Genomic DNA, 13,782 nt, shown 5'->3' on the forward strand with positions numbered 1-13,782 from the left:
TGCTTCTGTCAGGAAATACGGCCGTGGCAATGCTCCAGATGCTTTGGAAGCTGAGATTTTTCTTTAGCCATTTTGTGCTTCCTTTGTTGCTGAACCAACGAGTTAGATAAGTGTCTCTCTCTTGTTCATGTGATTGATCCTAATTACTGAGGGGAAGGAGAGGTATGATCTGCTATTCAGAAGTGGAGAAGAGGACTAGGTTTGGAACCTGAGGAGCCAATACTCAGTGCATAACTCTTAATATTCCCTTGCCCAATGTTCAGTCAAAACAAAAAAAAACAAAAACAACTATAGTAACCCAATGATAACAAAAGCACCGAAGACTCTGATCCTGAAGGAATGAAAGGTCGAGCCACACCCACCAAGTAAAGAACCCTATCTAGATAAGGTGCTGACAAGTTATGTGGATATGGAAGGATTGTTTGAAAAAGGTGGCTAACATTACCAATCTAAGTCTTATGACCATTTAAAAAGTAGATACTGTAGCAGCTATGTTTTATGTTATTTATTTGTTTCTTTTCTCCCCTTTTATTCCTGTTGTACTACCTTAAAAACACCAATGGAGGCCTGCTGAATAATTTTGCTAGCAGCCTCCTCTTCCAATTTCTGCTCTTACCCATTGAGTTAAAGTGAATTAAAAAACCTTTTATGACAGTTGAATTTGATATTGGGATTATGTAATTTAATAAAATACTAAGTAAATTGATAACATGTGAAAAGGGAATTTTTGAAAATGATGTTGAATGTTCTAGAAAGGATCAGTAATTCAAGTAGGTACAAACTGTTATTCAGTTCAGTGTGAGTAAGACTATTGTAAAATACTACAAAAATCTTTAAAATAGAAAATGATTTCATATTCAGGTTGTTTCAGAACTATACAAGTTCTTGTTCCGCTTTAAAGAGACTGAACTGGGAAACTATTCAGTACAGTCATGTTCAAGGTCATGGCCTTGGTCCCACATCAAAAGAGTGGAAAATATTTGTACATTTATCAGGATTAAGTTAAAGCAGGATTTTAAAGGTATGTTTATTTCTTTTCTTTTATAGATTCTTTGTTTCAACTGACTTTTTCAAGAACTAGTAACTCTCTTATGAAACACCACAGAAAAATGATTCTCGAAATGAATTCTAAATGATACCTTTTCCCTCAGCAGCAGACTCAGTGTAAAGTACCTGGAATACAGTAGTATCTTAATAAATGTTTGTTGAATGAATTAATTAATCAAAGACTATGAGCTCCTATAAGTACTTCTAGAACAGGATTGCTATCTATAGGAAAAAATTATTAAATTCCATATTGTATAATGAAAGCCTCTGTGGTGGTATGGAGCTATGTGCCTTAGAAAAACATGTTCTTAACTACAATCCCTTCCTGTGGGTGTGAATTCTTATAAATAGGACCTTTAGATGAGTTTACTTCAGTTAAGGTGTGGCCCAGTCCAATCAGGTTGGTCTTAATCCTATTACTGAAGGCCTTATGGGGAAGTTCACAGATAGAGAAAAAAGTCACACAGAAGCTGGATGTCACTGGAACCTGGAAGAAAAAGGAGGAGTTGGGAGAGGTTACCATGGACATTGCCATGTGACAAATGCCAAGGACAAGGATTGCTGGCAGCGAACCCCACAAGGTTCTTCTTCTGGAAGAAAGCATCGTCTTGATGACACCTTGATTTTGGACTTCTGCTAACCTCAAAACCATGAGCTAATAAATTCCCATTATTTAAACCAACCCATAGAATGGAATTTGATTTAGCAGCCAGGAAAAGAAAACATTCCCTCATCAACTTGAAATGAAAACTCTGAGTATTTTTTTTCCCATTTATGGTCTTTATTTTAAATTCATAAAGCAACTTACAAAGTCTAGATTTTTATATATTTTGTGGTTATGTAATTGACTTTATTCAATCAGTGATTTAAAATTTTGCTACCTCAAAAAGAAAAATGTGATCAGTATTGTTTTAATTTGAACTTTTTTATATTTTAATTATTCATTACCTTAATTATAGAATTAAAATTCCCTAGAATTCCCCTTTCTATTTATAGCCATGAGTGATTAAAATCCTCCTGTTTTCCTCTCTATTTTCTCTTCTACTCTTTCAGTCAATAGAGACTCCTTCTTGGAACCTGGGTTCCTTTTACAGGAACTACTACCTTTCCCATCTTCTGCTGAAACTTCTATGGACTCTCCTTCCTCTCTAATGCTGAGTTACATCCAAGACTTTCAGATACACTACATTTTCAGAGTTCCAGGGGATCAATAGAAAGGGGAATAGCAATTTCAACTTTGGTTAGATTCCATCAGTAGGAGCTATGATACTTTTTTTTTTTTTTTTTTTTTTTTTTGCTTGACTCACAGGCTTTATTTACATTTGTCTACAGTATCATTTCCTTATGAAATGAACTAGTACAGTTTAAACCAAATGAAATCATAATCATTCAAATTGTAAACTACTATAAGCTAAATTTATAACCTTGCACTTGCTTAGTACAGCCAAAGTTTTAAACACAGAAAAGCACAAGAATAAACAAATGGTAACATATAAAATCTAGAAGATCATCTGATCTGGGCTATTTAGAAGGTGGACTTTCAAGAAGTCTGAGGCACAATTAAAAGAGTATAAGTTCTTGTGCAACCTACAGTAAATGTAGCAAAGAAAATAATACGTAAAAAAACATGGGGCAGTTCATTGTAAAAATATTATCAAAATATTTCTACATAAGATATTTTGTTTTCACCTTTAGATCAGCTGAAGAGAAAAACACTCATTTTAAAATTAAAAACAAATATAATTTTGTTTGGTCTATCTATTAAGTATCCTAAAATGTTTTAATTTTTATTTAAATTGCAGCAGACATTAAAGTTAAAGGGAAAAAAACAAAAAATCCATACCCTTTGACAAAAAAAGCCCTAAAGCACAACTGATGATTTCCCTTAATATACTTACCTTGCATTGTCACTGAAGATACTGTTAAGAGAAACCTTTTTATTTTTAAACCAGAAGACAAAATGGAGCTCAAGTGACCAGATTTTGAGAAATAAAACAAATTCCCAAAGCATTTTAAGCCATAAGAACCTTCAAGTGAATGGGAACAGTAATGATTTCTGTTTACATCATGTAGAAACAAGTATTCATTTGCACTTCAGGAGAAAATTTTATGCAAAATGTTTAAAGTTAAATATCTCAAGATAAATGTTCACTTAAATTCACAATGTCTTGGTTGGCCTTTCATCCCAAGAGAAGTACACTTCAGAAGCTCTCTTCAATTTGCTTCTCATTAACAACTATGATTTGGCCTTTTTTAACCTCTCATATACAACCAGATTTTGAAATATATCACACAAAACTTCTTAAAACATTAAGACAACCAAACATTTTGAAGATGTTTTTCTTAGCAGCCAACCATATCAACAGAGAAGAGACAAACTGTTAGATTTTCTTCTTAACCCCATTTCAGTAAAAGAGAAATGAGTAATACCTTTCTCCTACAATTCACAAGATTCTTTTACAGTAAATATGGTGGTACAAAAAGCAAACCTGAAAAAAAGAGTTAATGATTCTAAGGAACCCTAAGCAAAGGGACTTTCAAAATAAAGCAGTTCCAGTTGACTGTTTTACAACTAAGTTTAACTTCTTCTGGTACGAGTCACTTTGACATAGGTTAATCTAAACAGGTTAACTTCTTTTCCCAAACTAACATAAATAGCTTGTTTCCAACTAGTTTACCATAGTTCTTCCCTCCATGCCTAAAGTTCAGGCAAATTGACAATCCTGTCTTAGTCAAAAGACAAGACATATTTTGGAATACAAACAGCTCAAATTAGGAAATAAAGTATTTGTTATGGCAGAAATGGTTTTATATAAAGCAAAAAAATGCTTTTAAATAATGAATGCAGCGTAGCATCTATTTTGGGACATTATGGCTTAAAATGCTATTTACTTTTAATTTCACAAACACAGATGTATTGTTCCAAAAAGCAATGAAAGGCATGCACCTCTACTAGTAGACTTAGCACTTCTGACCAGTAAGACACCAACTTCATAAAAAATATGCTTCATGCACTGTACTGAATATATTTTCTTTTAAGATGTAAATTTTAATACATTATTTCTTTTTTGAACTTGAACGGGAACCAGAATGAGATGATCCAGAAGATGACCTGTGGTGCCTGGGTAAAGCAGTGGTGTTCCGTAGGGGTTGGCCCTGGGCTCAGAGTTGTTTAGTGTTTTCACCAATCACCTGGCTTTCGGGTGACCGTGATCTTGTTCGTCTTTTTTTGCGATCACCAGATGAAGAAGATCTAGAACGACTTCTCTTTCTGTTCCTCTCAGGAGAAGATGATGAACTTGAATAAGATTTTTTTCGTGGGGAAGAAGAGCCCCTGTGGGACCTGGAGCTGGATCTTGATTTCGACCCACGAGATCTCAAACGTTCTCTGGAACTGGAACTTGAGATTTTGACTGCGAACTGGAAGAACTTCTTGAACGGGACCTGGACCTAGACCTTGAACTTGAGGGGGAGGATGAGCGTGATGAAGATCGTGAATGTGAAGATCGAGACTTTGAGCGACTCTGTCTATTGGATTTCTTTTTATTAGTATCTTCTTCTTCACTGGCATCAAGATTATATTTTGAGAGATCGGCATCATCTTCATCCTCATCCTCATCTAATTTATATTTAGAAAGATCTTCATCCTCATCCTCTTCTTCTCCCTCTGATTCTTTATCTTCAACTTCCTTTAAAATGGATGCAGGACCAACTGCTTTCCCTCTGTATTTTTTCTTTTTACGTCCAAACTCATCATATTCACCATCAGATTCTTCTCTTTCTATATATTCAACATCTTCTCTTTCATTAAAACCACCACCATATCCTGTTCTTTCTTCTAACTTAGCATACTTTGGAGTATTGCACATGTTACATTCTGATCTTCTGGCCCAATTCACATTACTGCAAGTTTTACACTGCCAGTCATTAGCACTAAATAGGCCTCGGCTCTTTTCTGCAAGTGTCTTTCCTATTTCAGTGCCTCCAGCTTTCATCATCTTGGCCTCAGTTGTTTTCTCCCGACCACACCGATTACAGCTGGTTCTTCTAGCAAAGTTTACATTTCCACATTTCTTGTCAGGACATATCCAGTCTCCGTCACTGACTCGGAAATTCTTGGTCGACATCTTGGCCGCCGCAACCACCACAGCCGATACTTTTATAATTCAATTTTAACAATAAGGCCAGCTAAAATTTGCTTTGCCTATCATTTCAAAATTATCTCACACCACACCCCCTCACAGTGACTTTCCTTTATGCAAAACTTTTTCATTATGGAATACAACTTAAAAGTATGCACAATGAGTAACTATACTTAAAATTCTTAAACACTTTAAAGCAAATTTGAAAGAAAAATAATTGTTTCCTAAATTAAACAAAGTCAGACTAAAGGAGAAATTCAAATTTTGCATATTATACTTATTTTTAGCCTTGATGTTAAAAATTATCTTCATAATTTAAACACACACTCACACACACAACACAATAACAACAGCAACAACAATCAGCCAACCCCAAAATAATCAAAAGATGGTAAGGATATTATTTTTTATTCCTTTTATTTTTTTCTGTAACTTGTCATCCTTGCTTCAGAAACAACACTGATGTTTTAGATAATTTCCAGAATTGAACAGCAGAGGGCAGGAAATAGCAAACTCTGTTTCTTGGAGCAAACTAAACAACTGAGGTCCTAGGAGTTTTGCAATTAACAAATTTGATTTTATAATTCATCAATTTGAGATACGTATTCTTGAAAGATGAGGTTTCTTGGTATTAAAATAAAGCTCTAGATACACAAAACATAAATTTCAGTATTTTTCCATCTATTTGTATAACTCATTTGCTTTGGTCAATTTAAATTTATTATACTTAAATTGCCAGTAGTCTGTACTTGAAGAATTTATATTATTTGAAGGTTATAGTGATTTTGAAAAGTTTTATTAATGATAACATTAATACAATAATCGTAATATTGTGGGAGATAAGTTTCCATTTACACAAAAGATGCATACCTTATGAAAGACTCATTAACAGAATAGTAGTTGAATTACAAATAATGTCTACTAAAAGTTTTAGTTCCACCATATATATGAATTATAATTGATCACTAGATACTAATATTTGCCTTGAGTTCTTATTTACTAGGTAAAATGCTCTATGATTCAGCAAATTCATATTTTATATCATTTGTTTTAAATAGAATTCAATTCAGTTAGTTTTGGGTTCACTTCTGTCCTTGACTTTGAAATAACTCAAGATAAAAATAGTTTTTGAAATGTCCTCTATATTTTTTAACTCAATTTACATCGACCCACATTTAAAATGTTCTCCGTTTCTTTTTCTGTCTCTCTCTCAGTCTCTTTCTTTCATTCCAAGTTGCTTGTATGAAATTGAAGTTTTTCTTGTGGAAAAAATTGAATGGAGGGAATTAAAAAGAAGATGACTCATGAAGTATTTTTCATTTTGCCCAGCCTTGGTTATTAATTCTTTTAGAATTTTTTTTAATTTCAAAGAAGAAATAATTTCAAATCAATTTTTTGTACCTTGCATCACGAATAGTCATGAAATAGATAAGATTTATTTATTTTTATTTTTATTTTGAAAATATGTATTCATTTATTCCCCTGTTATTTTTTATTCTTATTTAATTTTTAAAAGGTGAAATTTATTTTGACTCATGTGACCTGCTTTATATATAGTGTGGAACATAAAGGACTAAAATAAATTCTTGGTGATAAAATTTATCTATAGCATATAAGCTGAGAAATAGATTAAGGGTATTTTCACTTCTTGCTGTAGGACTATATTTCCACAACCAAAAAAGAGGAAGGCCATAACATGAAATCACAGGATTACAGGGTTTTAGAGGTATAGAGGTCATCTTGATCATCCTTCTCATTTTTAATATGGGGAAATTGAGGCAGAGTAATAAAGGGGCAATTCTGACATAATACAGGCAGCAAAGTGGCTGAAGGTGGGCTATTAAGTGACAGTTGCGCTGGAAGGCAATGCAGTAGACTAAGCCTCGGCATTCTTGGAGTAGTAGCATGTTCTGTCTTTAATATTGTAGATTCCTTAAAATAATCCTTTGCACTCAATCTTCCTTCATTTCTTTGTTTAAACCACAAAAGCCATAAAACTTGGAGGGATTTCTGAGACACAAAATAAATTGGATAGCAGGTCCCCAGGAATCTCCTTTGCAAGCAGTGTGAAGTGCATACATTCCATGGGGGAAGTCCAATCTTCGATCCTCTCCACCAACTCCTTTCCCACAAAAGGAAGGAAAATTTTTTATTGTTGTTTGATCCTTAACCTTATCTTTCATTCCTAGTAGTATTGAGCTCGTGGGTTCGAAGTGGTGAGGGAGCTTTCTTTCTTGGAGTGATTTTTTAAAACTCATGGCCAAAATGCCATGGGGTGTCCGATTTCTAACTAAGACTCTGAAAAAGATTCTGCAGGTTTTCTATCCTTGCTCTTTCTTCTAATCTTTTCCTCCTACGAGCTTTTCCTGAAACGGAGTCTACTGCTTTCAATCCCTATAAAGAAAGGGCTTCTAAGAAGCCACGTTTACAAGTCTCCACAATGGGAGTCAGCAGTGAATGCAGCGCGAGAAACCCGCACGCAATGTGGCTGGACAAGTACGCATCACAGCCCTCGTGGAATGCATTCTAAAGATGGGACTTCCATGTAAAATATTTCAAAGATTGAATCATCCCCTCCTATGCGGTTAAAGCCCTCAAAGATAGAATTTTGGTTGTTGCCTGAATCCTGGTTACAGCATATGAAGCTGAAGTTCACAATTTTGGGATACTTCTTTGATAGGTATTTTGTTTGCTTGCTTGTTTTTGGCTGGGTTAGGTAGAGTGGATGGCAGCATTTCTATACTACTAGATGGATTTTCACAGAAGATGGAAAATGAAAATCAAAATTACTTTTGACGTGAAACAGCAGGGCCGGTGGAAAGAATGCTCCACAGCCAACAACAGTTAGTAATTCGGCTTCTCCTGCACAGCAGCCGGAAATCAGCTTTGCTGCATTTGGTCCAGGTCTGGAGCATCTCCGCGGCAGCAGCGGCGCAAAAGTAGCGCGGGGTTAGAATCTGGGAACTGTCCTCGGTGCTGAACGGCAGAGGCGCTCAGGGGGCACGGTGGTTGTCGCGGTCTCGCCGAAGGACGGTGGCTGTCCGGCTCTCAGCTGCGCTGCCCCAACGCGGCGCACGCCCCACTTCCAGGGCGGTGCGGGGCCCGGGGTGCAGGGCGGGGGAGGGGGAGCACGCGCGCCCGCTGTCTGCCGCGAGTCGCGCACGCGCGCCCGGGACTTCCTACCCCTCTCTGTGACTTGCCTGTATGTGTGGTATGTGTATGTGTGTGTGTGTGTGCGCGCGCGCGGGTGTGTGAGAGAGAGGAGAGAGGGAGAAGAGAGCGCAAGAGAGGGTGAGTGTGTGAGTGCATGGGAGGGTGCTGAATATTCCGAGACACTGGTATCACAGCGACAGCACCGCTGAAAACTGCATCCAGCCAGTCCTCCGGACTTCGGGCGCTGGGACTGGGCGCAGGGCAGCAGCCGTCAGGAACAGGACCTGGGAAAAGGGCTTCTTCTGCTTCCACTCCAGGTTTTTAGCAGCTTGCTGCTATATTGCTCTCTCAAAATGCAGAGGATCTAATTTGCTGAGAATAACGGCCAAAGAAGAAAGAGAAGGAAAAGGATTTTAAAAAGGAAAAAAAAAGGTGTTTGGTGGATGCTCTACTTTTCTTGGAAATGCAAAAGATTATGCATATTTCTGTTCTCCTTTCTCCTGTTTTTTGGGGACTCATTTTTGGTGTCTCTTCTAACAGCATACAGATAGGTAGGTATCCTTTGTGCTATGCTTTTTAATTGTGTATAATTTGGTGGTAATCTTTGTTCACAGTGGACAAATTAATTCATGTCATGTAGACTTATGTCATACCTTGACTGCATTCCAGATTTAAACTGCCTAGAATGTACATGATTTTTCTTTGGATGAAGCGAAGGAAAAAGGCTATGCCTTTGCTACATGGAAGAAAAGGTCTTCTCATTTCTGACCCCCATATTTTATTAATTCTTTCTTAACAGCATTTTCACATTTGTTCAGATTCTCTACGGGTCTAAATGCAAAGACTACAACTACGAGGAAAGGCGAACGTCTCTGTCCATCTATCTTGCCCCTCAGACTCTCATCATGTACCGACCCCTTAGCTACGGTTTGGACGTTCGAAACCCACTACCCGAGTCCCCTGTTTATTCGGCTTGTTAGCGTAAATAACAGACCCCTGGGCTGCTGGACGCTAGCGGTTTTCTCTTGTTTCCCTCCTGGGCACTGACCCTCTTCTCGTGCTTGGTGTTTGTTCTTTGCAGGGGGACTATTTCCGAGGGGCGCCGACCAGGAATACAGTGCATTTCGGGTAGGGATGGTTCAGTTTTCCACTTCAGAGTTCAGACTGACACCCCACATCGACAATTTGGAGGTAGCAAACAGCTTCGCAGTCACCAATGCTTGTAAGTAAAGAATAACCATGCCCTTCCGGTGCCGCACGCGGAAAGCCAGTGTTGAGTGCTGCGTGATATGTGTGTGCGCGCATGTTTGTGTGTGTATGTCAGTGTGTGTGTTAGTGTGTGGGTGTGATTGCACACGCGCGTGCATGTGACAGCGTAGGGAAAAGGTGGCTGCAATCTCGGGGACCCCTGCTGGCTGGGGGAGGGGAGTCGAAAAGGGGGCGAGAGGCATTGAAGAGTGTGCGCATTAGGGAACTGGGGTGGGGGTTGTAGAGGAGGGGGTTACTTTCTTAGGTTCAGGAGCTCCTCACTCATCCTTAGTGCTCCTAAAGAAGCACTCCCCGCCTCCCCTCCCCACCCCCTTTGCGCGCCGGTGGGCACACTGCCCACAGAGAACATGCTGTTCCCCAGAGCGCGCAGTCGGGCTGTAGGACAGATCCCCCAGGGGACTGCCGGAGCTCGGCCGCCTGCCGGGTAAGCTGCAGCCCGCTCCTGGGCCTCCGGCTTAGATCCGCAGCCCCAATTCAGGCTCACCCTAAGGCCCTCGAGAGGCCCCTGTTAAAATGGATCTGGAATTGCGCTCCGTGTTGTTACATAACGCCCACCCGAGGGGCGCGGCGCGGCAGGCAGCGAGGCTGACGCAGGCCCAGCCAGGACCGGGTGGTGGTGGGATGCGCTGTCAATTTTTCCTTGCTCAATTGAGCTTCAGCTAACTTTAAAAGCGCGATTTTGCCACTGGCGCCGCGGTCAGCTTGCATGCCGGCAGCGCTTTGTTCTCAGGTAGCGGGGATCCAGCGAAGGCTGCGAGAGGCGAAGGACCCGAGAGCAATTGGATTCGGACGAGTTTGAAAATCTGAAGGAGAAGTCGCTGATCAGCCATTTTAGTCTTTGCAGTTCTCCATATTAGCCCTAACAGTTCGCACAGTGTGATAAAGCTCTATCAGTACCTCAGATAAAGTAACAGAAACCTAGCAACCAGGCGTCTGAAGGTTCAATGGAAAGGTTAGTCGGCCCTTACCTGGGCGCTCCTTTCACCGCTCCCGCGTGGGCAGTGCAGCCGCCGCCACTGTACCTGCCCCCTTCCCAGCAGCTGCCATCATTTCCTGCCGCCTGGGCTGGGGCTATTCTTTCCTGCTGTGATGTTCGCAGATTTACTTCATAGTTAACAGTTTGGGGAGAATTTGCAGATGGCTCGCCCCCACTTTGGCTACAGTGTAAAGGAGTTAGCGGAAAATTACCACAGGAAAAGCCCAACTGCACATTAGACAAACGATTGGTAGCCATCCCCCTTCACCATATTATGCCTTAATCATATATTCGATAGTTGAGCTTGATTATAATAGTCTGGAATATCGTCAAACTGCTGTCACCCGGATGAATGAAGAAATGAAACAATTTTCTTTGATAGAACAGGGACAGTACTGTGATCCTATAGATGCCTAGCATTCAATTGATTAAGAAGAATTGATGTATGAAGGTTCCAGTCCTATATATTTTCTTCAAATGTTGGTGCCAAATGAGAAAAGAAACTGGAAAAAGAGAAGGAGAGGGAGAGGGAGATAGAGCCCTTTAAACAGGATTTGCAGCTTTTGCAATGCCCATAGAACAACCTCTTGGAAAATTTTAACACATACAAATATACAAACAGCTGTAAATTAAGTTTTGAAGCCTCTTATGCTTGACCTATTTATCTACCTGATTTAGACTATTTACTTGATATTAAAAGATCTCCATTTTTTCCCTGATTAAGTTTGACATGCAAAACTGTGCTAAGTATAGGCATAACTGTATGCCTTTATATATTGTGTGAAAATGCTTTGGAAAGTGCTAAATCCTATGGAAAGACACCTCCATGGGTATAGGAATTATGTAGATTTAAAAAGTAAAGTGAAGATATTTGACAGCTGTGTTTTTGAATATGGTCAGTGATTGAGAAGTTCACTCATTTGGTGAAGATTATAAGAGAAACTTCCTGAAAAAATAACAGATACATACATTCAACAAAATGAATATTCCTTGCTACCAACAAATCTTGAATGACTATATTGGGGCCTTGCAAAGATAAAAGATTGTGGCTAGTTTTGGTTAGGCAACTTGTTCACGTCCTCTGTGTCAATATTTGTGAATAGATTTAATTTTAATATTAATTTTATTGAAATAAGATATGCAGATGTTAAGTGTTTATAACATTCAGTGAATGCTCACAGAATGAGCACATCTCTGTAGACAGCACATGGATTTGTTTAATTAGAAACTATACCACTTTATTAATTTAACCAGAGTGCTGGGAATTTCTGCAAATCTTCATGTTGCACAGATTTCATGTGCTCAGGATTTTTTGTTTTTCTTGAAAAGTTAATCTGAAAGTAAAATATGCCTGTCTCCAGATTATATAACTACTCCTCAATGGATTATTAATCTAGGACACTAACACAAAGTACTCTGAGGAACTGAAAGGAGTTTTTTTGTTGTTGCTGTTGTTTTTTTGTTTGTTTGTTTTATTTTTTTAATTGTGGATATGGGAATCCAGAATCAAGGCATTTGCATTTCCAGGTTATAAGTGATCTTATTAACTGCTGAAGAGTCCTAGTAAGGCACAATTACAGAAAAGAAGCTCAGAAGCTCATTGTATAGAATCTCCTGGAGTTGACATTGACTCATTGATTGAGCAGCCACTAAACTTTTTCGTGACTCGTTTTCTTTATTCCTGTAGGAAGTATACAATCCAAAAATTACAAAAATGAAATGGAGTATTTATATCCTTTTTTTTCCCCAAGGACAATAGAAGAGGTATAATTAGTTTAACTGTTTTCAGAGAGAGATGCTTATGTAAATATTGGTCAGCAGTCAAGAAATAGATGGACATCTCTAATGTCAAATTTGTCAAGATGAGTGTGTTCAAGGTTTTATTCCAGTTTTTATCCTTTCTTTTCTTACCTTTCCAGTCAGGGAAGTCCATAATTCTTTCCTATATGAAGTGGAAGTGGAAGCATCAAATATATTGATAGTTAAGACCAAAATGGCTTTTTTTTATCTTCCTCCAGAAATTTAAGGAATTCTGCTCAATTCTATTATTAAAATAACATTTTAATGCATCATCGATCAATGTTCATTAAGTAGCTTTTTCTTCTTTCTAGTTAATCCACAACAATCCCCCAAGCTTAAAATTTTATATTAGGAAAATGGAGTTTTACAGCTCAATAACATAGTATTTATAAATAGAAAGGTTATTAGTTTACTGATTTAATTTTATTCCTCAGAGGGAGTAATTTATCTGGAAATGTCAAGATCCACATTGGTTTAACCATCCAGTGAGAGCTACTGAATGATTAAGGTTATGCAAATGAAGTGAAGTCATTATATTCTGCACCGGGTAAAATGCCTGCATGCATCACACTGAACTCCCACATCCTTCTCTTTCACAGTCACAGTGGGATAACGAAAGTACCTATTTGCTCCCATTTGTTTCCATGGGTACTTGAGGAAATAAAGACAGATTTCCAATTTCTTTTTTCTTTCTTTCTTTCCCCTTCCCTCCCTCTTTCCTTCCCTCCCTCCCTCCTCCTCTTCATTCCCTCTTTCCCTTCCTCTTTCCCTTTCTTCTCAGTTGGAAATAGTCCTAAGATTTTTTTCCTGAAGATCGTTCAGAACCTAAGGCTTCATTAATAGAAACTACAAAGCATAAAACCAAAAAAATAAAATAATGCTTTATGCATTACTAAAACTTGTTAAAAATAAAACTAAGAGAGTGATAAACATGAGCTTTGATCCTATGGAGTTTTCTGATTAAAATATTAAATGTTAAATTTGCTCTTCAAAATCTTCTGTGTTTCTTTTGTTGAATGGCTTTGAGAAATGTACTAGTCTATCTTTACATAATTTAGCTTTTATATTTTAATTACATAAAACAAAATAAATTATAAAATATTAAATTTAAAGAAACAGCATATAAAAATCTACTTTTTCTCTAAGCCAGCAGATGGAGATGTTGGAAAAAATATTGTTCTTTCATAAACTGTTGCACGCACTGAATACCTTTTGAAACATTGTAAACAAATTTATTTAGAGAAAGTGAAAAAATATGAATAACATCTAATATTTACAAATTCATTTAAAATGCTGTGTTAGAAAAAATAACTACCAATGCCTTTTAAAAATGAAGACCTTAGATTTTACTAACTTTTTTAAATATTTCTATAAACTTGATTCATAAAGACATTC

The 13,782-nt window shown here is 37.8% G+C and overlaps 2 protein-coding genes and 1 long non-coding RNA gene across 8 annotated transcripts in view; 1 reads left to right on the forward strand and 2 right to left on the reverse strand.

Moving 5' to 3' along the window:
* The window catches only part of LOC119529969, a 53,030-nt gene extending 42,302 nt beyond the window's left edge, over positions 1-10,728 (reverse strand). Inside the window, exon 1 of the long non-coding RNA XR_005215983.1 lies at positions 10,580-10,728. This is a non-coding gene — a long non-coding RNA (uncharacterized LOC119529969). The remainder of the gene's footprint in view (positions 1-10,579) is intronic.
* Positions 2,372-5,193, reverse strand: LOC119529968 (zinc finger Ran-binding domain-containing protein 2-like). The gene is given in 2 exon segments (XM_037830897.1): positions 2,372-4,446; positions 4,449-5,193. Coding segments are annotated over 2 exon segments (963 nt in total). The 5' UTR covers positions 5,175-5,193; the 3' UTR covers positions 2,372-4,209.
* Positions 8,425-13,782, forward strand: part of GRIA2 (glutamate ionotropic receptor AMPA type subunit 2) — a 164,851-nt gene continuing 159,493 nt past the window's right edge. For 3 of the 6 annotated variants that reach the window (XR_005215982.1, XM_037830892.1, XM_037830894.1), the window contains exons 1-2: positions 8,426-8,893; positions 9,424-9,564. Coding sequence is in view for 5 of the 6 variants with exons in the window: in XM_037830892.1 (XP_037686820.1) it covers positions 8,806-8,893; positions 9,424-9,564 (229 nt within the window). In the remaining variant the exon portion in view is untranslated. Of the gene's footprint in view, positions 8,894-9,423; positions 9,565-13,782 lie in introns of all 6 variants that reach the window. The other 3 variants (XM_037830895.1, XM_037830891.1, XM_037830893.1) reach the window with 3 other exon arrangements.

The sequence above is a fragment of the Choloepus didactylus genome, chromosome 3 (genome assembly GCF_015220235.1).
Source record: "Choloepus didactylus isolate mChoDid1 chromosome 3, mChoDid1.pri, whole genome shotgun sequence".
In the NCBI taxonomy this organism is placed as follows: domain Eukaryota; kingdom Metazoa; phylum Chordata; class Mammalia; order Pilosa; family Megalonychidae; genus Choloepus; species Choloepus didactylus.